We start from the raw sequence: 24,682 nt of genomic DNA on the forward strand, positions 1-24,682 counted from the left end.
AGTCTTCGTCGCCGTCAACCATTCCGTTCACCACAATTACCACCATACATTTCACTTCTCTTCATCTGGACAATACGCGCGCCTTCGTCTTTATATGCTGCTTTAGACGTCGAAGGGGATACCGAACTCGTCTGTCGCGTTTTCTGAGCGCGTTAACAACTCGGACGTCGAGCCGTACCTTTTCGGAATATTTGCACCTAACCGGACCCTGGCAACATCCAACTAAGGATCAAGATTACACCAAGTCTCCCCTCTAACCTATGTATCAAATAATGCCTACTGCCTCTGCCGTCAACTCTTTACCACTTCCGAAGCTTGGACCATCGATTGTTATCCCGCCTCATCTGAACGACAACAACGCAGCTTCTTCGAGTCCGCCAACAACGCCGGACGAGCTCGACTCGGACGTGGTCGACTCTCCCCAAGGCGCGGGAGGGGAGGGAGATGCAATATCTCCCCCTACTGGGGCGGCCAAGAAGAAGAAGAAGAAGGCTAAGAAGAAGAAGGAGACAGCGAATGGGAATGGCCAGTCGGCAGGGGCTGGGAATGGCAATGGGGTGAAGAAAGAGCCCGATCCGCCTGTTCTGTGCATTAGCAGGAACAAGCATTGGCGGTATATCAGCTCTTATCATGTATGTTTGCTACTGGGGTTACTGAAGGTTGAGATACTTATGTGGGAACAGGGCCCATGGTTACAACTCCCAGTTGAGGTTCTCGAATCTCTGCTCCTCGCTCTAACGGCCGAAGCGGACGCCTCCCCTCCCTCCTCACCCAATTTCTCTTCCGCATTCCGACCACGGCGCACACAGCTGCGCGGCTTACTCTCTCCCCCCTCGGCTCGTTCTCGGAGCGCCCGTTCGCCCAACGGAACCGATTCCTCGTCCACTGCTTTGACCAAGTTCGATCCTAGCGCGCTGGACTATCCTATTTCTCCTTTCGACACCGGGCCCGCGCCTCCACCTATAGACCCAGGAGTCGTTCGCAGCGTCACCCAGATCCGACGACTGATCGACGAGGCCTCTGACCTGGCCGTGCGGGCCGCTTCGGGCTTATCTGCAGCAAGCCTGGCGAGCATGCCCAGTCATGCGAACCAGAACGTATGGAGCGCTGCCCAGACCCTCGGACTGAACCCGATGGGGAACGAAGGAGGGAGGGGAAGGGACGGGATGAGCGCGGTGCGTACGCATAGGCTCAGAGCACTTGCGGTGCAGAGGCTGGCACAAGCATATCGGACGGACGAGATTGCTGCTAGTGTGATGGTCATGCAAGGCGCAAGCGCGCTGGATGACGTAGCGCAGAGGGTGTTGAGACAGGGTGAGTCCTTACGGCTGGTGTAGCAGGATCTTGCTCAAGCGCTATAGAACCCAACAACGCCGACGCGAGATATGTGCATTTCTTCCACGAGAAGATCCCTTCACGGTATGTCAACATGATGGACCGCGCGTGTACGCCTTTACTAACCCAGTCTGTGCAGACAATTGGCTGAGTCAACGCCGACCACTGTCTTAGATGAGCTGATCGCGAGCAATCCTCTGCACCTGGAATACTACCGAACGCGAGGTATCGTCCGGTGCTTCAGGGATGAATTCTCCTTGGCATGTAAGGACTTCACCAATGCCATCAGGCAGTCGATCCAATTGCGCAAGGCGCGACGCGCGCACGAGGTCGAAGCAGAGAAGAAACCGAATCGGTTGATGGCCCAATCAAAATGTGGAAAGAAAAGCAAGAAAGGCGGGAGACATCATGATCATCGGCAGTTCGGCGTTGCGAATGGGAATGCGGACGATGAGGATGCAGCCGTGAACGACGACTCTCTTCGTTCAACATCGGTGGAACCGCCGAGCCCGCTCGAGACTCAGTGTCTGTTCCTTCGTGGTGCTGCCTATCTGCAACATGCCATCTTCCAGATCGAGCAAGCGTGTCTCAACCTGGAAGGCGTCCGCAAGCCCACATCACCTGATCTGCCCGAACTCAGGTTATGCTATCTCGATCATGGGCAGTTCGGCGGAACGGAGATCGGCAACCCAGATGGTCCACTAGGGCCCAAGGAAGGCTCAAAGTTGCGTGCATATAGGGCAAGGCTCGGTGACCCGACTTTCCGCGCCTCCATCATTGCCTTTGTGAAGAAGAGCTTGCGAGATCATGAGCGCTTCCTAGGCCACTTCGAAACGCTCGAGACGGGTGCGAGCTTCCCCGGCAACCTGGCCGAAAGGGTGGAAGCGGCGTTCTTGCTCTCCGAATCTCAACGCCCTGGGCAGCAGCGAGAGCGCCAGATACAATTGGCCGCATATCAGGCGTCGTCCCAAACGAACCTCGCCCCTCCCCCACTTCCCATTCCTGACGGCCCAGCACCGCTTACGACATACCATCCTCTCCTTGTGGAATCACATTTCAGTATCTTGATCTGTTACCTCGTCCTGGGTGACTTTGCGGGCTTGCTTGCCGCTTTCCAGCGAACGGCGCTGCTTGTTGACGGCTTGGACGGATGTCCCATCTTCTTACCAGCGCGGAGCATGGCTCAAGCCGAGTTTATTGAAGTACTCGAACGGCTTGCTTCGGGCTGGAGAATGGGCGCGGTGCCTCACAGCCTGTCCCTCCGGCGTCTGGCAATCGAGGCTGGTCCACCTATTCCGCCAATCCGGATTTCCTCACCCTCTTCAAGCAGCACAGCCTCTCCCGAGCCATCTGAAGCATCGTCGAGTATCTCTAATGCAATCGCCTCTGGCTCCACTTCGGCCGTCACTTCAACATCCTCGTTGCCATCATCGAGAAGCGACACGCCCCTGTCAATGTCGGTGTCTCTACCCTTGTCTAACTACAAAGGCAAAGGCGTTTTATACGACGATCCGACTGCTTCCAACCCTTTCGCTGCCGGCGCCAGCCTTGTAGAGCACCTGGACGCGTTGCGGATGCTTCTCGCTCCCGTCGCCGCGCGCCAAAGACGGAAAGCCGAAAAGGAACGCGCTGATCGCGCTGCCGGAGTGGAGAAGAAGAAAGGACTGATAAACATACCGCTGCATGGGCCGAGGGTGGAGATCGTCCTAGCTTGGGTCGCTGCCGTACACCTGCCAGATTTAGAGGGTATCCCGCAGCCTGGCATGCATGCGTAAAATGTTTTTTTTTCACTAGTGTTATTTATTTAGAACTCGGCTAATCTCTTGAGGACGTCTCGTTCACATTAATGGATATCTGCTCAAGTAATGAAGCAAATAAAGTGAAGCAAGGTTAAAGTGTGGGGTGCATTTCTCCTACGAACTTCAACGTTGCCAGTTGGGTTCCTACCCGTAGGCTTGCCATTACCTTTCCCTTCCCACCAGGGTTCTCCAATACATTTCCCGATCCTTTCCCCCGATCTTTCTCCGTTACTCCGCTTTTTGCGAGTAGGACAGCGTCGACATTTATATTTCCTCACCAACTCCTACTTGATCTTACGTGCTCATTGGTAGAAGACGTCCATCATGCAGGCGTTCCTACTATCACTTCGCAACCTTATAAATAGCATTGGTGTGAAAGACGATAGTCCTCACCCCTCCGAATACCCCCCCACCCATCAAACGAGTTAGACGCCCCTGGCAGGTTCAGCATGACTATCTCCAAAGAGATCGACGTCGAACAAACGATCTCCAGCTTGTCCATACGAGACAAAGTTAAATTTCTCTCTGCTGCCAATTTCTGGCATCTAGCAGGACACCCAGATGCTGGTATCGGCAGTGTCCGCGTTTCCGACGGGCCGAATGGTGTGAGGGGTATCCAGTGTGAGCAGCTCGATTTCCCTGCCATGATCATTTTCTCATGCCCATCATGTACAGTCTTCAACCGCACTCAAGCTTCCTGCTTCCCGTGCGCTGCTGGCCTCGCTTCCTCCTTCGATCTCGACCTCATCCGCTCTGTCGGCCGTGCGTTGGGGGACGAAGCCCGTCTGCAAGGGGCGCACATCTTGCTAGGCCCTCCAGTAAACATGCACCAGAACCCGCTCGGAGGAAGGAGCTTTGAGTGTTTTTCCGAAGATCCGGTTTCGAGCGGTCTTGCGGGAGCGGCGCATGTACAAGGATTGCAGGAACGGGGAGTGGCCGCTTGTCTGAAGCATTTTGTCAGTCTTTGTCAATCCCTCCGAGGCGTCACTGAAAATAATCGCAGGTGGCCAATGAACAAGAATATGAACGATACTCAGTGGACAGTGTTGTACCTGAGCACGCTTTGCGGGAAGTATATCTCGAGCCCTTCCGACTCGTGATGAAGCATGCTCCCCCAAAATGCCTCATGACGGCACACAACCGGGTGAACGGAACGCACGCGAGCGAGAACGCCAACTTGTTACAAGACATCCTGCGCAAGGAGTGGAACTGGGACGGCCTGGTTCTCAGCGACTGGACCGGCGTATACTCGGTCGTGGAGAGTGTGAAAGCAGGCTTGGATGTAGAATTCCCAGGACCTGGAGTGATGAGGGGTCCACCACTGAATCGGTCGCTGCAAGCAGGGAAACTCACTTCGGAAGACGTGGATGCCCGGGTCCGGAATGTAGGGGTTGTTTCTTGTCATCTTGCAGAATTCTTACCGGTTTCTAGGTCTTCAATTTGTACATCTCCGCGGTCCGCTCTGGCATACCTTTCGACGCCCCTCCAAAGGATGCGATCGATAGCCCCGAACTGCGAGCATTGTTACACGAAGCTGCCTCTTCTTCTATCGTCCTTCTGAAAAATGACCGTTCTATCCTCCCGCTTACTGCAAAGCCAGGCCAGAAGATAGCCGTCATCGGTTCAAACGCGTTTACAGCCCAAATCTCTGGTGGAGGAAGCGTGGAGGTTAACGCGTTCTACCGCATTTCACCCTTGCAGGGGATCCGTAAAGTCGCACAGGAGGCAGGCGCACAAGTGACGTACGCAATGGGAGCCGCGGCATACAAGTTTGTGCCTAGCATCGATGCTTATTTGGGAGAGCAAGGCTTAAAGTTGGAGTTTTTCAACGAGGAGAAGACGGGTAAGGTGTGGCATGGCCAGCGATGGAGGCTGGTTTGATGGAGCTGGGGAGATCTCAGGAGAAGCGGATTGGGTAACGACTACCAAAGTATGTTTTTGGCCCCTTCTCTCACGTATTTGGATCCTAATGACGTGCTCTAGTCAGCTAACTTCATACTCGTCCACGACATACCCACGAACATCATCGGCAAGACGCCCTACTTCCGCGTAACGGCCACTTTCACGCCTACACAATCTGGTCCTTGGCTCTTCGGCCTCGTCTCAGGGGGTGAAGCCACCATGTTCCTCAACAGTGCCCTCCTAATCGAGAACAACCGCTCCTTCGTTCCGGGCGAAGCGTTCCTCCGCCTGGGCTCGAAGGAACAGCGGAAGGTGGTTCCATATCTTCACCAAGGAGGGAGTACAAGCTCGAGGTGAGACTACATGTTAGCGAGAAGAGACAAGCTCCCCCGCCGTTGTCGTTTGCCGGCTCGCTGAGGCTTGGGGCTATCCCCTTTCTCGAAGAGGAGGAAGCCATCGAGCAGGCTGTGGAGGTTGCTAAGGCTTCGGATAGTGCGCGAACTAATATTCCTCCGTTGAGCAAGACTAACCTGTGGGAAGTTGCAATTGCGGTTGTTGGATTGAGTCAGGATTGGGAATCCGAGGGCTTCGATCGTGATACCATTGAGTAAGTTCTCATTTACGTCCTGGGAACCCAGTTGACCCCATCTTCCAGCATGCCAGGAAGTATCAATTCCCTTATCTCGGCCGTCCTGACAGCCAACCCTAACACAGTCATCGTGACCCAGTCCGGGGCACCGGTCTCGATGCATTGGGCCGACAAGGCCTCCACGATCCTGCATGCATTCTATGGGGGAAATGAGCTGGGCAGTGGGCTTGCGGATGTGCTCTTTGGGAAGGTCAACCCAAATGCCAAGCTTCCAGTCACGTTCCCGTACGTCAACTCGATCTTATTGCGTGAGTTGAAGATAACCGAGGTTACAGGAAAAGAATTGAAGACTGCGCGACGTACAACTCATTTCGCAGTAAGAGCCCAACACCAGGAAAGGCTTACTACTCCGAAAATATCTTTGTTGGCTACAAGCACTTCGACGCCCTTTCAATAGCTCCGATGTTTCCTTTCGGCCATGGCTTGTCATACACGACTTTCTTATACTCCGACCTTGTCCTCTCCTCTATCAGTGAAGTTGGGAATCTTGTCGTCTCTGTGAACACAACGAACACAGGCAAGCCAGCCGGCGCCGAAGTCGTTCAAGTATACGTGCGAGCGAGTTCGTAATGTACGTCCGAATGATATCTAACTTGATCAGGAGCTGATATGGTGCAGGTGCTCAAGCTGCACAACTATGCTGTCCGCTCTGGCATTCCATTCGATGCACCAGAAGAATCAGTGGATACGCCCGAGCTGCGAGCACTCCTGCGTAAAGCGGCTTCTTCGTCCATCGTCCTGCTGAAGAACACGAAGTCCGTCTTGCCGCTGGCCCCAAAATTGGGCCAGAAGATCGCCGTCATCGGGCCAAACGCGTTCACTGCCCAGATCTCGGGCGGAGGCAGTGCCGAAGTGAACGCGTCGTATCGTGTTTCCCCCCTGCAGGGCATTTGGGAAGCAGCGGAGGAAGCCGGGGCACAGGTGAAGTACGCGATGGGTGCGGCTGCATTTCGGTTTGTGCCGAATATCGACATATATATTGGTGAGGAGGCCTGAAACTGGAGTTCTTCAACGAGGACAAGGCTGGGATCGTAAGGTGGACCATGGGGGTTGGTTTGACAAGGCCGAGAAGATTGATATCCAGCCCGACTGGGTGATGATGACCAAGGTGATTAAAATGTTTGCCTGGATGGAGTTCAGAGTAACACACGGCAGTCGTCAAGCTTCATGCTGATGGATGGGATACCGCTCGACCTCGTTGGACCGATACCTTACATCTGTGTCTCGGCTACCTTCACGCCTACCGTCTCTGGCCCATGGCTCTTCGGCCTCACCTCAGTTGGGGAAGCTAATCTCTTCCTGAACGGCGAGCTGCTCATTGATAACAACAAGGCCTACGTTCCAGGGGAAACTTTTTTTGGCCAAGGTTCCATGGAAAAGCGCAATCTAGTCCAGCATATGGAGAAAGGGAAGCAGTATGAGATCAAAGTTCGCATGCATCTGAGTAGCCAAAGGGCGGGACATGGACCTGTGGCGTTTACTGGTACGCTCAAGTTAGGTGCAATCCCGTCTCTCGAGGAGTCCACGGCGATCATGGAGGCTGTGGAGGTGGCTAAAGCGTGCGACGGTGAGCACGGACCCTTTTTCCGGTCATAAAAGTGGCCGAAGAGTTTCACAGTCGCTGTCATGATCCTGCGTCTAAATGCGGATTGGGAGTCTGAGGGCCTTGACAGGAAAACAGTTGAGTATGGGTGTTGGTCTTGATCCGTGGGAAGCACTTACCAGTCAGCCAGCCTTCCGGGAAGCATCAATCCCCTTGTTTCCGCCGTGCTGGCCGTGAATCCTAATACGGTGGTCGTGAACCAATCCGGGACACCGGTGTCAATGCCATGGCTCGACCAGGCACCAGCCGTTGTACAGGCGTTCTCTGGGGGAAATGAGCTAGGCCATGGGCTGGCGGATGTCCTTTTTGGGAAAGTCAACCCCAGCGGGAAGCTTGCTGTTACGTTCCCGTATGTCACTCTTATTCCCTGAGAATAGGGTGGTAATTCGTGCCCAATAGGAAGCGGCTGGAAGACTGCAACACATACGAGTCGTTTGGAATCACTACCCCCACACCAGGAAAAGTTTATTACACAGAAGGCATCTACGTTGGTTACAAACACGTCCTCTGTCGAGACTCTGTTCTCTTTCGGGTATGGGCTGTCCTACTGCTTCGTTGGCACTTTCGCCCATCAGCGAATCGGGTGCCTTCACGGTTTCCTTTACGGGTGACTAACACTGGTGCTGTGTATGGAGCCGAAGTTGTTCAAGTTTACGTCTCCGAACTCTCGCCCCCATTACCGGAGGTCCCACGCGAGCTCAAGGGTTTCACTAAAATATTCCTCAAGCCCGGGGAGAGTACTAGCGCGCGCGTGAAGCTAGACAGAGAGGCGTTCAGATACTGGGACGAGAGACACGCGGAGTGGAGAGCCGAGAAGGGGAAGTATGAGATTCTGGTCAGGGCAAGCACAAGAGACGTCAGACTTCGGGGAACGGTCGAGTTGGGAAACAGACTGCAGTGGACGGGAATGTGAACGTTTGGGCCGGGTATGCGAGAAAAAAATGAATGAGGCGGTGTGCCTGTCTATTCATGACACGGTTGTCTACGTCACTGAGATGCGTTGTTGAGTGTTTGCCGACACCCCCGCATCTCGCGCGTTTTCATCGGGTAATTGTCGGTCAGCGTTGACAGGATTGTCGGTGTTCCTCTAATACGCCGTTGCGCCTCCTCAGTCTTACCTTGTTTCTACTCATTTGAATTGGAGGGAAAAGTACGTCTTAAAATGTTGTGGTCTAAAGGACCTCAGTCTAGATTTCTCAGGGAAAGATCAGTGTGGGGAGAATGTAATTATGAGGCTAGTACTGTACGACATACCCTGAGTTACTCTTCTCACGGCCCTCACCTAATCTTTGTCTGCCGAAAAGCGCCTCGTGCAACATCTTTTGAGCAATGACGTGTTGCGGTGCACATACCACAGATACCCGAAGAATTGAATTCCCAAGAACTGCCCAGGTTGGTTGAGCGCATCTCCACCTCCGCCGCCGGTCAACTTGAAGGTCCCTGACGTTCCCGAGGTCGACGGTCCGCCGGCTGTTCACAGTTGCACTCTGACCGCCATCTGCTGGCGACAACGTCTCTCTTCTTCTGTCGCATATGCGAATCGCACCGCTTGACGTAGCTTGAAGCGCCCAAGATAATAAAAAGGGGAGTGAACAGCACTTGGGACTGTTTGCAACATGGACGGTCAGGCTGAAGACAGGAAGAAACGAGTACGCAGTGAGTCTTATGTTCAGACCCCGTTAAAGTCTGAGGATTAACGTGTGACCCAGGCTGCGATGCATGTCGTGAGCGCAAAGTACGCTGCGTACAAGACACAGATGTCCTTGATCAAACCGAATTAGGCCCCTCAGAAGCATCAACAAGCTCGAGCCTCAATCATGCCCCATGTAAACAATGTCGCGCGATGAACGTAGCATGCACATTTGACTACATTCCACGACGGAAAGTAGGTGAAGGCCATTGCGTCAGTGCTGAATGTGGGAGCAGCAGCGAGAGAGGCAGCGTCGTTGCAGGCAACGTGGAGGTGGGAAGAGACGGGAAGGATAAAATCAAGAAGAAACGGGGGCCACCGTACTTGTACGTAAATTGATCCAGCGTTCTAGATCTTACTAATAGTGATATCAGATATCTAAGGCGACTAACTGAACGGCAGCAGGCTGCTGCTGCCGCCGCTACCGCTCAATCCACCCACCCGCCGTCATCCCCATCAACGGCTGCCGCTCAAGCCGCAGCAACCCTTACGTCCCTTTCCTCTCTTTCCCCACTTGCGCCTCCACCGCAGCTTGATACCCCAATGGCCGACTCACCCTCTGTATTGTTCGAAGGCATGTCTCCAAACACTGCGCTAGCCCAGATCGGCATGTCCAGCTTGGCGTGGGCGACCTCCCCGACAGCAGACGCAAGTAACTTGCCGGTGTTCGCCCTCCCTTATGCGCCGAGTCCGAGCGTAACAGACAGCTACACCAGCAGTTTGGCTATGCAGCCTCCCGTGCAAGCACGGGGTGTTCCCCAACCACCCCAGACTCAAGTCCAGGGCGGACCACTATTCCCCTCCACACGACCGCATCCCTCCCAACCGCCCTCCCAACCCCCAGACTCCAAACGTGACCGTACTCCCGCACCCGATCCTTCCCGCGCAGCCCTGCTGTATCCTCCCCTCGACTACCACTACAACCGTCAACACCGGATATCGGACATCTACCCAAGGCACAAGGTCATCCTTATCCTACAGCTGTTCTTCGACTTCTGTTACCCTCTTACGCCTTTCCTGCACAAACCCAGCTTTTGGGCAGATCTCGAGAGTAGAAGAGAAGAAAGGGACAGCCTGTTTTTTGCCCTAGTTATGAGCACGGTTGCAAGAACGGTCACCCAAGTGCCCCGAAGCTATTTGCCTATGAGCAGACTGGAGGTGAGGAGGCTGGCTCAGGCGTGTTATGAAGCAAGTCGACATATAACGGTCGATGCGCCGATCAGAAGTCCGAGCATGCTTGTCGCGATCCGGTTCTTGTGAGTACGATCCTCTCGTGACGTCCGTTACGCTATATTCACTCACGATGATGGCCAGCGATGCACGATATTTAGATTGGTTTGTATAGTTCCTTCTGAAAATACTAGCCACTGACCCCAGATCAAGTTGCGGAAATAAGCGCCGTTCAGACTGCGCATATAATGAAGCAGTCCATATCGCGCTCAAAGCGCGCATGCACGACGAGCGGACCTACGATGCCTGCGACCCGATTGAGCGAGAGGTGCGTTCAAGGCTGATCTGGTTGTTGTATGGTGGTATGTGAGCTCCAGAACCTATTTTCAACACCTCGTTAATGATGCCATACAGCAATGCAAAGTAGCCTAGATGCGGAAGAAATGCCGGGTCGATTGACGAGCCAAGAGTTCACGGCGCACCTCCCAATCGAGGTGGATGATGAATAGTAAGTTCCTTCTCAGGAAGTCGTTAACTGGGATATTGACTTAACTCTTCACTCGTAGTATCACCCTGTCTGGCGTAGGCATCCAGCCGCCTGGTACGACTTCCATCATCTCTGGTCTTGTTTACACCACACGGATTTTCATCGTCCTCGATTATCTACTTTCTATACTCAACGCCGACCGTCGCGTTCCTCCGACAGGCGCGTTCGCCCAGGCCCGGTTGGAGGAGGTAGAGGCATTGCATGACCAAGTCATGTCGGTATTGGATGACGTGCCGCCTCATCTGCGCCTGCGAAAGCCGGGTGAAGGGCCTGATGTCCGAGTCCGGAACGGAGATCTGGGAGAATTGCTTGGCCTTAGCCAGAGCGAGCAGACAAGAAGCGATCTGATGGACTTCCTCACGAATCGGGGCTCGGGTAGCGCAGAGGCGCGCAACCCTTTCCTCGTACTGCAGGCCAATATGTATGTCACTCAAGTACGTGTGTGTATTCCTCTAGTTGTGAACATGCGCTAAAGGGACCACAGCAACTGGTGCGTTCACTGATCGAGAGATTTCGTCATGAACTCCGGTTAGAGCTCGCATCGGATGATGCAGTGAGGCAACAGCAACTGAAGGCACAGCACGCTGACGAGCAGGACGCGATCGCCAAAGACCTTCTGCAAGTACTGCATAGGTATGCCATCGTCATCGTTATCCCCCCCCCTCTTCGAGAAGCTCAACCTCGTTCTTCATATCTAGCATCCCTATCCAAGCTGTTGCCGCGAATGGTCCAACACTCGTGGCAAAGATCCGTCGTGTAGCAAGCGTGTTTCTCGATCGTGTTCAACAAACGTCTGGAGGACCTCCAGGGTCACAAACTGCACTAACGTATTTATGGGAATTCTTAACGGTTCTGAGTGAAATTGAGCAGAATTATCTGTATGTGGTCATTCATATGCCGGGCTGCTGTTGATTTTCTTTTTGACTAGGTTGGAAGACGATCCGCTAGAACAGATCGTGGCCGGAGAGTACGCGATAGGACCGTAATTGAGGACAAAGGAAGAGAAAAATATGTTATTCTGCCTTGGGATATGCATTATAAAGGACGTGAAGCTTTCACGTTTCCCAGCCTGTGGACTTGGAGTTGTTTACTCCCTCGATGCCCTGGTGGTGTTTGAAGTCCATTTATGTGAGGGCACTGTTGGGGAATGTGGACAAGCGGAGAGGCGTGAAATCCTACTTACTACTTGGGATATGATTGACAACTCTGCGAGCACATCTGTTAATTGCCCCCGCTTCCCTTCGGCGCTTATTTCATCTGATCGCCCAGCACACATGCGACCTGCCTCGCTGCGTTGTAGGATTTGTGCAGTATCCATATCTGTCCACCCCTCGTCAGACTTGGGATCGCTGATACTGATCCTCCTAGCACTTCTGCTCGGGATCCAGCGCGTTCCCGGATCTGCATAGCCGTCGGCGTCAATCAGTCGCGGGAATTGCGACGTACAGCCTGCTGGCTTTTGTCCATGCCAGGGACGATACCACACAGGCCTATTATCTCGAGAGAGCCTTGAGACGATGCCTTTTATCTCTCGACCACCACGTCTCACTTGACATTTCGCTTGCTCTCGACTCTTATTGCTTAGTATCTTGTTATCTCCTCGTTAGAGCCCCTCGTCCTCCGACACAATGAGCACGGAACCCAGTAGCTCCAACAGAGGGATAGGACTAGTTCGCACCACTTTTGATCGATTGAAATTAGCATCGTCCGAGACCACACCCGATGTAGTGAAGGAGAAGCTGCTAGATGGGTTGGAGAAGCTAGCAGGAATCTCCGATGTATGCCTATTTTCTCCTCCTCCACGTATCAGAAGGCTTCATTACCCTGCCAGCTCCTCGATCATCAAGGCGAACGGCGAAAGGGATTAGAACAGAAGGCGGCTCTTGTTAAAGGCCATATTTTGGACCGGATGATGCAACCGCCAACGCCGGACAAGGAGGCAACTCTCCTCCGTGTAGAGCTTTCCGAGTAGGTTCGTTTATGTGACCGTAATCCTGGTGCTTAACGATCGTTGCAGCGCTGTAGAAAGGATACACTCCCTCGTTACGAAGACGACATCAAGGAGTGAACAAAAACCTCGTTTCGAACGGTATCGACAGTTGGCCCAAGAGGAGGTCCGTAATGTCGAAGAGATGCTCGACTCTCTCATCGCCAAGTTTTCAGTGCGCTCTATCATGCCCAAAGACACATCTTTGCTCTAAGACACGATCAGATAATAGGTGTGGCTGATGTCACCGAACGCGTGAATGCCCATGATGGACGATTGCTCATGTTGGAGCAACAGGTGCGCACAGCGCATATTTTGGTGAAACAGCATCATTTGACAATACTTAGAGGGATGGATCGCTTGTTTTTCAAGTGTTTGTCATTCGACTTCATTCTATACATAACACACTGACGTCGACAACTCAGTCCTGCGGACCTACCTTTGTTGGCCATCCCACCCAAGCCCGTTGTCTTTCAAGGACGAGATAAACTGGTGGAAGCGATTTTTCAGAGCCTCTGTGAGGCTGGAAACTGTCATATACCAATTCTTGGTCCGGGCGGGATTGAGAAGACATCGGTCGCTGCGGCGGTGATCAACGATGAACGGATCATGACGAAATACGGGGCGAACCGGATATTTCTCAGCTGCGAAGGAGTGCGAACCTGTGACGGAATTGTCAGTATGTTGGCGGCGAATCTGCGCCTCCAGCACGATATGAACCCACGTCGGGCAGTCCTTGCGTAACTCACGTCTCTCAGCCGCGTTTTGTTCGTCATTGACAACGCCGAGACAGCACTGGATTCCGAAGACGGAGCAAATGTGGAGAACTGGATGGGGACGATCGCAGGAGCAGCACATATCTCGTTGATAATCACCATGCGAGGATCGAACCCACCGACGACCGTTCGATGGAGGAACCTCTTCCTTGATCCCCTCACGCCGCTCTCTCTCTCGGCGTCTCGGCAGACGTGGCTTGCACATGGAGCAAGCGAGGATTCCAAACTTGACACACTGTTGAACATGCTCGATGGGTTGCCGATCGCGTTCATGTTGATGGCCACTCTCGATCGAGTGGCCAAGCCTGCCGAGCTGATTGATCGATATGAAAGCGAGAAGACGTCGTTGATGAGCAACGGAGGAACGACACGATTGACGAGTCTAGAAATCTCCATCCGCCTGTCGCTCAACTCTCATACTATGGTGAACAGTCCTGGGGCGGCCGATCTGCTTTCGATCCTGTGCTTGTTACCTGATGGGATGTTGGTTGCCGCGATGACAAAAGCTCTTCCCTCGTTGAGTAAGCACGGATCCGTGCTGGTGAAGACCGGGCTTGCTATTCGTGAGAAGGAACGGATCCGATGTCTGGTGCCAATTCGAGAGTTCATTCTCGAATCTCAAGAACTCCCGTCCGCACCTCTGGCGAATATACGGCTGTTCTTTATGGAAATCACGAAACGGGCAGAGACTTTAGGTGGGGAAGACTCGCGCGAAGCGGTGGAGTGTCTTTCAGCAGAATTCAGCAATATACTTTCCGTTCTGCGGCATTTCTGGATCGAACGGTCCGGAGATGTGTTTGATGATACTTCGCGAGCAAGGTTGAAGAGCTCCACGTTCCTCCTCAGCTTGTTTTCCACATTTGCTGGGTTGGGTGATTGCAGCGATCTGCTGGGAATTGCGCTTAAGCAGCTGGACATTGAAGAGGATAGAGAGAATGCGGCGGGGTGCATTCAGTTGAGGGGGGATGCCTTGAAAAGAAAAAATGAATACGATGAGGCTTTGAAGCGATATGAGGAAGCGAAGGAGAGATATCACAAGATCGGAAACTTTCACCGTCATGCCCAGTGCGCCTGGAGCATCGGCAACATCTTCGGCGGGCAATCGAAGTACGAAGAGGCGACTGTGTTGTTGGAGGAGGCACGGCTGGAGTTCCGCACGATTGTAGATCGCCTCGGTGCTGCGCAGTGCACCCAGAGCATCGGCAACATCATCCGCGTGCAATCCAAGTATGGCGAGGCGACTGCGGTGTTGGAGGCGGCACGGCTGGAGTTCCGCGCGATGGGAAACCGCCTCGGCGCGGCTCAGTGCACCCAGAGCATTGGCAACCTCTTCGGCGGGCAATCCGAGTATGAAGAGGCGACTGTGGTAGTGGAGGCGGCACGGCTGGAGTTCCGCGCGATTGGAGACCGCCTCGGTGCGGCTCAGTGCACCCAGAGCATCGGCAACATCTTCCGCATGCAATCCCGGTACGAGGAGGCGACTGCGGTGTTGGAAGAGGCACGGCTGGAGTTCCGCGCGATTGGAGCTCGCCTCGGTGCGGCTCAGTGCACCCAGAGACTCGGCCAGATCTTCTGCATGCAGTCCAGGTACGAGGAGGCGACTGCGGTGTTGGAGGAGGCACGGTTGGAATTCCGCGCGATTGGATCTTGCCTCGGTGCGGCGCAGTGCACTCGGAGCATCGGCGACATCTTGTACATCCAATCCAAGTACGAGGAGGCGACTGCGGTGTTGGAGGAGGCACGGCTGCAGTTCCGCGCGATTGGAAACCGCCTCGGTGTGGCTCAGTGCACCCGGAGCATCGGTGAAACCTTCTGCATGCAGGGCCACTACCCGGAAGCCCTTGCGCGCATGGAGGAGGCCAGAGTTCAGTTCCTGGCGATTGGTCAACTCACAAGCGTGGACCAGTGTGTCTCCACAGTCCGCGAATTAGAGGCGGAGCAGGCCCGGCTTGCTGGACAGAACAGACAGCAAGACACAGGTATTAGGAATTCCGCCGAAAACAGCAACGGGGTAGTCCGCCTCTGGCGAAGACTCAGGAGGCATGGCACCGGCGCTGAAGTATGTACATCCGTTCATGTCGTTCTTGGTGACGCATGACTGAGCAGGCTCTGAGAGGCGGCAGAGCATTGAGATCTCAGGCTGTGATTCGACTGGTCGATATGTGCTGTACGCTCCGGGCTGTGCGGCTGGACTGGTGGCCATACTAGTATCATTCAAGTCTCATGACCTTGGGGAATAGAAGTGGCGCTGATAAGAGGGTGGAGGATGGGTTCCTAGTTCATTTCGGTGTGGCAAGCAAGCGCTTAGGGCGAACAAGCCCTCCAAAGCACACCTCACCAGGATTGAGCGCTACATGGTTCAAGAAGTATTGTTATTGTCTATACGCGTGTGACATTATCTGTTCATCGTCTCGAAATGCGTATCAAAAAGCCCATGTGCCCACAAGCAATAAACCTGGTAAGAGCTCTATAAGAGAGCAAATCACAGAGCGAGGACGACAACCGACCCGCTCCGAACAATCCGAATGCCTGCTCGGACATCTCGCGCAGAATACTGTTGACCCACGGAGTAGGTCACGTCACCGCCTTCTTCATATGCCCCTGAGAGAGCTCGTGTCCATCAACAGTCGTAGAACAGTGCCAATTGTGCGTCAGTTTGTGTGGAGAAATCCCACCAAGTTGACTCACCCGTCTTCCGTGACGTCCCATTCCTCTGCTTTCCTACCGAAATGCCCACATCATGTCATATCCGAATCCGACCCGGCACCAGCAGTCTATTCGATCTACCAGTTTCGTTCTCTAACTATGGAGGGGCGGACGCACTTAAACATTCCCTGCTCAGGCATGAATATCCTGGCGAGGTCCTCTGGATATCTCTGTTCCTCAGCGGTGATGTCTGACACGATGCGAGGATATCCTAACGCATGTTCAAGCCACTCAGGTAGGTTGAACACTATAGACCAAAGGTAATAAGGAGCGCTTCAAATCGAGTGAGGGCAAAGGGGCGGAGATAACGAGTAGTTTGTTAACGGCAGATATGACGACAGGGACGTGAAAGAACACGATCGGATTCAGATCATTGGTGATCGTTATCTATCAAAGATAGAAGCAAATATAAGCTTCTTTGCACCTGAACTGGAAGGCGATTCAAGACTAATATTTGGGTCTTGATGTTTGCGACGTGAGCACTTGTTCGATGCTGGTGACCCCTGCCTTTGTTCTTGTCGCAAACCCAGCGAGCGCCTGCTAATTGGTCCTCCATCTTTTACCTTCTTGCTAGATAGCCTTTGCCCGTCGTCCGCATCTAGTCATCTCCGTCTCCCTGTGCTGGCGCTCACCGAAGACTCGTTACTGGACATTCTGAGCGATTCTGCCCCGGATTTCGAGGCATTCGCCGTTCAATATCCACCAGAGCGTCAACAAGTCCCAGCTATCCCCGACCACAGCTGAGTTGCACACACCCTATATCCTGCCCACAACATCTGGGCTTATATTCCGTGAGTCCCCATATATGCTCTCCTCGATTTAAAGACGCCCTCTGCCTCCTGCAGCCCAACCAAGGTTTCTCCCCAGATCATATACCGACATTCTAGAATTTCCGTATGAACACGGAGCCAAACACCAGCAGCCCCCGTAGATCTAATGGCCGGTTTCGTGCCAAGGTAGATGCAGCGAAGGAAGGGATACAAGACGCGCTGGAAAAGCTTGCCGGGATTTCCGACGTATGTCCATTCTCTCATCGACACGTTCCTCAGCCTCTTCTAGCTCGCAGGTCCTGGAGCATCAGAATAAGCGATGTGAGCAACTGGTGCAGAAAGCGGCTCTGGTCCAGACTCGCATTCTGGAACGAGTGTCTACGGCGCCGGCAACTGATGAGGCAGCAACCCGCCTACGGGCCGATCTTTCCAAGTCCGTTCCTTGACAGCGGCGCATTTCCAGGACTGACGCAAATTGATGTAGAGCGGTGAATGACATTCACGCGCTGATCACGAAACGCGATGGCAAGCGTACTCTGACCCGTTATCAAGAACTTGTCGAACCTGAGATTCACATGCTCGAGGAGGCGCTCGATTCTCTCCTCGCCAAATTTTCCGTACGTCGTCGATCTTGAACCTTACACCGCATTATACTCACCCTCCATCAGGTGATAACTGTGGTCCATGTGAGCGAGCGTGTGGACAGACTGGAGCAACAGGTGCGCAGAGTTGATTTTCTTCTTTAGACTCGCGACTTACCAGATATAGAGGGATGGAGCGCTGGTATATCAAGTGTATGTTGGTCTGCCCATTATGTATGCGCAACATGCGCTCAACCGTTATTCTCAGACCTGTCGATCTGCCACTGTTAGTGATGCCACCCAAGCCCGTTGTCTTCAATGGGCGAGACGAACTGGTCGAATCGATTGTACAGGGCCTCTGTGAGGCTGGCAACTGCCATATACCGATACTTGGTCCAGGTGGGATTGGGAAGACAGCGGTCGCTGCGGCGGTGATCAACGATGGACGGATCGTAACGAAATACGGGGCGAACCGGATCTTCCTCAGCTGCGAAGGAGTGCCAACCTGTGACGGAATCGTCAGTATGCTTGCCGTGAATTTGCGCCTCCACCACGATACAGACGCACGTCGGGCAGTGTTTGCGTATCTCACGTCTCTCAGCCGCGTTTTGTTCGTAATTGACAACGCCGAGACAGCGTTGGATTCCGAAGATCGAGCGAATGTGGAGAACTGGATGGGCACGATCGCAGGAGAAGCACATATCTCGCTGATGATCACAATGCGAGGATCGAGCCCACCGACGACCGTTCGATGGAGGAACGTCTTCCGCGATCCTCTTCTACCGCTGACTCTCTCCGCTTCTCGTGCGACGTGGCTTGCACACGGAGCAAGCGAAGATGCCGAACTTGATACACTGTTGAACATGCTCGATGGGTTACCGATCGCGATCATGTTGATGGCCACTCTCGATCGAGTGGCCAAGCCTGCCGAGCTGATTGATCGATATGAAAGCGAGAAGACGTCGTTGATGAGCAACGGAGGAACGACACGATTGACGAGTCTAGAAATCTCCATCCGCCTGTCGCTCAACTCTCATACTATGGTGAACAGTCCTGGGGCGGCCGATCTGCTTTCGATCCTGTGCTTGTTACCTGATGGGATGTTGGTTGCCGCGATGACAAAAGCTCTTCCCTCGTTGAGTAAGCACGGATCCGTGCTGGTGAAGACCGGGCTTGCTATTCGTGAGAAGGAGCGAATCCGATGTCTGGCGCCAATTCGAGAGTTCATTCTCAAGTCTGGCAAATTGCCGTCAGCACCTCTGGCAGATCTCCGCTTGTTCTTTATGAACATGACGAAACGAGTGGACGACCTTGGTGGCGAAGGGTCGCGCGATGCGATCGGGTGTCTTTCAGCAGAATTCAGCAATATACTTTTTCTCCTCCGGCATTTTTGGATCGAACGGTCTGGAGATGCCATTGACGATACTTGGCGAGCAACGTTGACAAATTCTACGTTCAATATCAGCGATTTCTCCACCTTTGCTCGGTTAGGTGATTGCAGCGATCTGCTAGGACTTGCGTTCAAGCAGCTGGAAATAGAAGAGGACGCAGAAAACACAACAAGGTGCATTCAATTGAGGGGGTATGCTTTGGAAGCAAGAAATCAATATGACGAGGCTTTGAGGCGATATGATGAAGCGAAGGAGAGATATCAAACGAGCGGAAACTTCTACCGTGTGGCTCAGTGCACCCAGAGCATCGGCGACATCTTCTGCATGCAATCCAAGTACGACGAGGCGACTGCGGTGTTGGAGGAGGCACGGGTGGAGCTTTCCGCCACTGGATCTCGCCTCGGTGTGGCTCAGTGCACCCGGAGCATCGGCGATATTCTCCGTATGCAATCCAAGTACGACGAGGCGGCTGCGGTGTTGCAGGACGCACGGACGGAATTCCTCTCGATTGGATCCCGCTTTGGTGCGGCTCAGTGCACTCAGAGCATTGGAGATACCTTCTACATGCAGGACAGGTACGACCAGGCGGCTGTGGTGTTGGAGGAGGCACGTGTGGAGTTCCGCGCGGTAGGATTCCGCCTGGGTGCGGCTCAGTGCACCCGGAGCATCGGCAACATCTTTCAAATGCAGTCCAAGTACGACGAAGCAGCGACAGTGTTGACAGAGGCACGTGTGGAGTTCCGCGCGATTGGAAACCGTCTCGGTGCGGCTCAGTGTACCCGAAGCCTCGGAGACATCTTCCGCATGCTAGACAAGTACGACGAGGCGATTGCGGTGTTGGAGGAGGCACGGATGGAATTCCGCGCAATAGGATCCCGCCTTGGTGCGGCTCAGTGCACCCAGAGACTTGGCGACACCTTCCGCATGCAGTCCAAGTACGAGGAGGCGCTTACGGTGTTGGAAGAGGTACGGGTGGAATTCCGCGCGATTGGGTCCCGCCTCGGTGTGGCTCAGTGCTCCCGAAACATCGGCGAAATCTTCGTCGCGCAATCCAGGTACGACGAGGCGGTTACGGTATTGGAAGAGGCACGGCTGGAGTTCCGCGCGATTGGAGACCGCGTCGGTGCTGCTCAGTGCACCCAGAGCATCGGAGACACCTTCTACATGCAAGACAGGTACGACCAGGCGGCTGCGGTTTTCGAGGAGGCACGTGTGGAGTTCCGCGCGATTGGATCCCGCCTGGGTGCAGCTCAGTGTACCCGGAGCCTCGGCGACATCTTCCTCATGCTAGACAAGTACGACGAGGCGGCCCGAGTGTTCGCGGAGGCACAGCTGGAGTTCCGCGCGATTGGAGAACGCCTCGGTGTGGCTCAGTGCACCCAGAGCATCGGCGACATCTTCCTCATGCTAGACAAGTACGACGAGGCGGCCCCAGTGTTCGCGGAGGCACAGCTGGAGTTCTGCGCGATTGGAGAACGCCTCGGTGTGGCTCAGTGCACCCAGAGCATCGGCAAGATGTTCGGGGTGCAATCTAAGTACGACGAGGCGACTGCGGTTTTGGAGGAGGCACGGCTGCAGTTCCGCGCGATTGGAAACCGCCTCGGTGCGGCTCAGTGCACCCAGACCATCGGCGAAATCTTCCGCATGCAGGGTCAGTATCAGGAAGCCCTTGCGCGCATAGAGGAAGCCAGGGTTCAATTCCAGGCGATCGGTCAGCTCAGGAGCGTGGACGAGTGCGTCTCCTCGACCCGCGAAGTGCAGGCGGAACAGGCCCGGCTTGCTGGTCATAAGAGACAGCAAGACACAGGCATCTTGAGATCCCGCGAACGCAGCGACGGGGTAGCCCGGCTTTGGCGAAGGCTCAGGCATGGCACTCCGCCGACTTGAGGTACGTAATCTGTACGTATGTATGGTGGCTGGCGCAATATTACTGGCGAGCTTCTGACAGGCACGGGTGCTATGACTCAAATCCCCTACGCATGAGGTATAATCTTCTTTGAGCGGGTGTTTTTAGGGAACAAAATAAAAATAAAATATCATTTAATCTTCATGGAGGGGATGTTATCCTTGACGGGCCGACGATGAAGGTTCGCCAAGCTGGGACTCCTTGGGGCAGCATTATCTGCGTGCGTACTGAATGGCGCAGGGATTGGGGCATATTAAGCCGCGCAACAATGAATCTCATTGTCTATCTTCGTCTTGATGTTACACAACGGCTGTGCTGAACGACGGACTGAATACGGGAAGTGGATGTGCTTCCGTATTGAACACCCATTCTACACCGTGGTCAACTGACGATTTCGCGATAGAGTAATGAGGAAGAAACTCACGGTCGAGAGGACATACGCTCGCGTCACTGAACAGCAAAAAGAGGTATTTCAGTGTCTCGCTCATCATAAACGTCTCCATCCTATCCTCCCATTGCACTGGTAATGTCTCCACATTCTTGACAGCCGCATACGCACCCGATGGGAGCTTGCAGTGTCGCTGGATGGCCTGGAAGATCTGCCATCCCCATGCACGATATTTGATATCCCCTGTCAAGCGGAAGGCAAGGAAGAGAGACTCAATCGTCTCGGGTCGGAGGATGTACCTTCCGTCGAGGATCGCAGAACCGTCCCTGAACACCATCAATCTATGAGCGCAAATCATCGAAGTTGACGTACTTGTTATGTTTGATATACCAGTCCTTCCGCTTCGCCATGGGACTGCTCGCGTCATGAAACATGGCAATCTCTGGAGCCAGCCCACTAGCCAATTTCTCAGCCTTAACCGGGGGGGGCTCATGAGCCATTAACGTACGTAATCGTGTCATGTGTAGCCATGCACGTTTTCAGCAATTCCTCTCCATTTCTCCAGTCTCGTTTATCTTCTTCTGTCCAACTGCTCGCGTCTGGCGGTACGGGGCCTTGACCTTCCGTCACACCCAACATGAGCGAGCCGGCGAGGAAGCACGCTAGGTGGTCTTGTTTGGCTGCTAAGCGCCAGCTCCTGCGCAGGCCCGTCAGAAAGAGGACGCCGGACAGGGAGGGGTGCGTACAGTTCACCAGTCGGAGTTCGATACGGATGCATCTCCGCTGTAAATGTGAGGTTGCTCTTGACTGTACGATGGATAAGGAATTGGTCGATCTCCGTCATGGCGTCATCATACATCTGACGATAGATCGGTTCAGAGCGGTCCTGTGACAATGGATAAGTTAAATATCGATCATGGGGCGAGGCCGGCGAACCGTTTGCAGGTATTGTTTCCTAGACAGGAGCGTCAATATCTATAATCGATTTGAATAATGTTACCTCACAAGAGGTATTCATAGTACGAATCTCCGCGTGATCCCAAACGGACTTCTGAGATGTAAAACTCTCCCGTTTCTGGACTGCCGACCCCAATAGCACATAAGCGCCCAACCGTCTGGTACAAATCCTCACTCACCTAATAAAAATGGGAACTACGTGTGATCTGAGCGCCTTCTTTACCACGCCCATGACTTTCTCGGCTACCCTCCACCATTCCTCGTCTCCGGTCAGTTCGGCAAGGTACTTGAACTCCAGCTGCAGAGTCGTCGCTTCTGCCGTCCCGCTCAAACCAGAGTTGCCTGCATCGGGAATCCCCTTGCCTGCTTTGAGATCGATTGAGGTGAGAGGGATACCATATGGAGTAGAGAAGGCCGGAAGGAGACGGTTGGCAAGTTCCTCAGCTCGAGTAAGGTAGAGAGGGTCGAAGGTCAGCGCGTATGATGAGAGCAGCCCGCCAAGGACACGGATTGTCACCTATATGCGGATTGCATGAGACCCCACGAGGCCTAGTAAAAGGAGGTAGCCATACTTCGAACAGGTTTACTCCTCCCCCTCGATCCCAGCTCAAATCTTTTTCAATCCACGTTCTCGCTCGCTTGTACTCCTCGTCCAGACCCATCATCACGAGCGTATCCAACGCATCGACGATCATATACCCCACTCCGCCATCTGTAGAGAGATTGGAACCGGTGTGCGATATGGGGTGGTATTCGTCTGATCCAAACGCGTCGGTCTCGTAGGCTACCCATGCTTCCTGCGTATGTGATCAGTGGGTAGACTACGACAAAGGAAGAAGACACACTTTGAAAGCACGCACTACAGCATCACGCTTCTCCACGTCTGCGGTGGTGACTACCTGATCAGGAGGAGGGAAATGCGGCTCCCAACCAGCCAGGTCATTAGGCCGTGCAGGACGGCTGTTTTGCTTTACTGATGCATATCCAAACTACCCACTACTCAGTATTCCGACAACGGCATGTTCATGGACGTACACGTTGTCCAATGTATAATATAAGAGATAACCCAAAACAAGACCAGATTAAGTATCGTAGTCTCTGTCGGAAAGTCGAGAATTTCCCGCCCTGTGGCTGTCAAGAGTCGTTAACCTTGTGCCCTGTTCCTCCTGATTGGCGATGTTCTCACGCACTGGTTGATCATCCGCTTCTGGTTCTGGGGAGACTTGCGGTGCTGATGGCACCTTTTCTGTTGGTATTGTGCTGTTGGCTGACTTTGAAGCCTTTTTGCGCTCTCTGACACCGTTAGTCGGTGCCATGGTAGCTGTCGTATACTTGTGTGAACTGCTGTGCTGTATGGCTGGTCATATCGAGGACACCTGTACATGGTCCCCTTGGGAAGCTACTGAATTCGTAACGGAAGCAGCCCCACGTGCTCTTCCAAATCGGGTCTGCTTTCTCCTCGTCCCGTGCCGCCAAATTCAGTGCACTCGCTCTTATCACCTTACTTCCCTTGCACAACAAGACTCAACATGTTCAGAATTCTAAACCGTGCTTGTTCACGAGGTACTCTATTCTGTTACCATTGTACAAGTCTTCTGATCAGATTCAACAGCTACAAGCAGCACCACATGCTCCCTTACGCCGTTCTTCCCATCACTGAGCGCATCCTTCCACACCACCCGACCCGCACTCGACAGCGGGCGAAAAGAGCGTGCCCGAATCAAACGCAAGCGGAATATCGAGTTCCACACCCGGCGAGACGCATTTGAGGAGCAGACAGCGCCTCATCCCGTGCTGGGGCTGCCGAATACTCCTCAGGGAGAAGCGGACTGGCTCGGGTGCGACCTAGCCAGGATATTGGTGGATGAGAAGGCGGTACAGGACGCTCCTATTTTATCTCTGAACGAGGTGGAGATCAATCTTCCAGAACTGTACCAGCACGGTCTGGGCGAAGGGGACGAACGAGTGCTATTCGAGAGCTTGCCTACGCTAGCATCCACCACAGGCCTCGTCTTCGATGACAAGAGATCTGAACAACGGCTGATGGACGAGCTGCAAGATAATACGTTGATCAGTCGGCTGCAGGCGAACTACTTGAGCAGGATCCTCGATCTGAGGAACGCGAACGCGCAGGGGATCGCGTTCGAGAATCGGAGGAGGTGTATCAAAGTGTTCGGGGAGACAGAGTCGGACTCTGGTAGGCCGGAAGTCCAAGGTTGCTCCCTTCGTCCTTCATTCCAACCTGTACTAACATACCGCAGCGGCCATCCTCACGGCTCAGATCCGCAACCTCTGGAACCACCTACAAACACACAGGAAAGACGTACACAACCAGCGTAGCCTGAAGACGATGGTCCACAAGCGGGCCAAGATCCTCAAGTACCTCGAACGACTCGACTCGCAGCGGTTCGATGCTGTCCTGCCTCGACTGGGCATAGACCCGCGCGCAATAAGAGGGGAGATCATCGTCAGGTTCCACAAGACGCAAACGTAATGTCGTAGGATTACTTAATGCCTATCCTAAG

At 53.8% G+C, this 24,682-nt stretch overlaps 6 protein-coding genes across 6 annotated transcripts; 5 read left to right on the forward strand and 1 right to left on the reverse strand.

Annotated features, from left to right (window-relative positions):
• Window positions 1-272: 272 nt before the first annotated feature.
• Window positions 273-3,110, forward strand: DACRYDRAFT_115693 (uncharacterized protein; the record flags this gene model as incomplete). Its single annotated transcript, XM_040770055.1, has 4 exons — window positions 273-632; window positions 684-1,314; window positions 1,362-1,419; window positions 1,475-3,110. The coding sequence occupies 4 exons, from the start codon at window positions 273-275 to the stop codon at window positions 3,108-3,110; spliced, it is 2,685 nt and encodes an 894-aa protein (XP_040629567.1).
• A 473-nt stretch (window positions 3,111-3,583) lies between these two features.
• DACRYDRAFT_88435 (glycoside hydrolase family 3 protein) lies at window positions 3,584-8,201 on the forward strand (the record flags this gene model as incomplete). The annotated part of the gene is made up of 7 exons (XM_040776855.1): window positions 3,584-3,755; window positions 3,810-4,090; window positions 4,138-4,518; window positions 6,304-6,667; window positions 6,821-7,252; window positions 7,415-7,637; window positions 7,688-8,201. The coding sequence occupies 7 exons, from the start codon at window positions 3,584-3,586 to the stop codon at window positions 8,199-8,201; spliced, it is 2,367 nt and encodes a 788-aa protein (XP_040629568.1).
• A 925-nt stretch (window positions 8,202-9,126) lies between these two features.
• Window positions 9,127-11,761, forward strand: DACRYDRAFT_78548 (uncharacterized protein). The gene is made up of 9 exons (XM_040776350.1): window positions 9,127-9,304; window positions 9,353-10,234; window positions 10,293-10,313; window positions 10,362-10,510; window positions 10,563-10,656; window positions 10,715-11,129; window positions 11,180-11,328; window positions 11,394-11,573; window positions 11,624-11,761. The coding sequence occupies exons 1-9, from the start codon at window positions 9,132-9,134 to the stop codon at window positions 11,679-11,681; spliced, it is 2,121 nt and encodes a 706-aa protein (XP_040629569.1). The 5' UTR covers window positions 9,127-9,131; the 3' UTR covers window positions 11,682-11,761.
• A 5,299-nt stretch (window positions 11,762-17,060) lies between these two features.
• Window positions 17,061-20,793, forward strand: DACRYDRAFT_15326 (TPR-like protein; the record flags this gene model as incomplete). Its single annotated transcript, XM_040771096.1, has 6 exons — window positions 17,061-17,180; window positions 17,231-17,367; window positions 17,419-17,551; window positions 17,603-17,653; window positions 17,703-17,728; window positions 17,784-20,793. The coding sequence occupies 6 exons, from the start codon at window positions 17,061-17,063 to the stop codon at window positions 20,791-20,793; spliced, it is 3,477 nt and encodes a 1,158-aa protein (XP_040629570.1).
• Window positions 20,794-20,961: 168 nt separating this feature from the next.
• On the reverse strand, window positions 20,962-23,508 carry DACRYDRAFT_21697 (uncharacterized protein). Its single transcript, XM_040772507.1, has 12 exons — window positions 23,348-23,508; window positions 23,193-23,288; window positions 23,003-23,146; window positions 22,730-22,954; window positions 22,337-22,674; window positions 22,206-22,280; window positions 22,137-22,155; window positions 21,947-22,086; window positions 21,709-21,897; window positions 21,573-21,656; window positions 21,237-21,526; window positions 20,962-21,182 (listed from the first exon to the last, which is right to left on the reverse strand). Exons 1-12 carry the CDS (start codon window positions 23,471-23,473, stop codon window positions 21,112-21,114), a joined length of 1,797 nt encoding a protein of 598 aa, XP_040629571.1. The 5' UTR covers window positions 23,474-23,508; the 3' UTR covers window positions 20,962-21,111.
• A 178-nt stretch (window positions 23,509-23,686) lies between these two features.
• On the forward strand, window positions 23,687-24,651 carry DACRYDRAFT_115698 (S15/NS1 RNA-binding domain-containing protein; the record flags this gene model as incomplete). Its single annotated transcript, XM_040770056.1, has 3 exons — window positions 23,687-23,720; window positions 23,770-24,372; window positions 24,419-24,651. The coding sequence occupies 3 exons, from the start codon at window positions 23,687-23,689 to the stop codon at window positions 24,649-24,651; spliced, it is 870 nt and encodes a 289-aa protein (XP_040629572.1).
• Between the last annotated feature and the right edge of the window lie 31 nt (window positions 24,652-24,682).

The sequence above is a fragment of the Dacryopinax primogenitus genome (genome assembly GCF_000292625.1).
Source record: "Dacryopinax primogenitus strain DJM-731 SS1 chromosome Unknown DACRYscaffold_7, whole genome shotgun sequence".
In the NCBI taxonomy this organism is placed as follows: Eukaryota; Fungi; Basidiomycota; class Dacrymycetes; order Dacrymycetales; family Dacrymycetaceae; genus Dacryopinax; species Dacryopinax primogenitus.

Excerpts from the sequence above, each read along its gene's own strand:
- DACRYDRAFT_78548 (XM_040776350.1), top strand. The coding sequence starts at position 9,132 with ATGAACGTAGCATGCACATTTGACTACATTCCACGACGGAAAGTAGGT. Across the intron at positions 10,235-10,292 it reads CTTGTCGCGATCCGGTTCTT|CGATGCACGATATTTAGATT; the intron begins GTGAGTACGATC and ends GATGATGGCCAG. Across the intron at positions 11,329-11,393 it reads CTTCTGCAAGTACTGCATAG|CATCCCTATCCAAGCTGTTG; the intron begins GTATGCCATCGT and ends CTTCATATCTAG.
- DACRYDRAFT_21697 (XM_040772507.1), bottom strand. The coding sequence starts at position 23,473 with ATGGCACCGACTAACGGTGTCAGAGAGCGCAAAAAGGCTTCAAAGTCA. Across the intron at positions 21,898-21,946 it reads CGAACTCCGACTGGTGAACT|GAGCTGGCGCTTAGCAGCCA; the intron begins GTACGCACCCCT and ends GGGCCTGCGCAG. Across the intron at positions 21,657-21,708 it reads GCTACACATGACACGATTAC|TGGGCTGGCTCCAGAGATTG; the intron begins GTACGTTAATGG and ends GAAATTGGCTAG.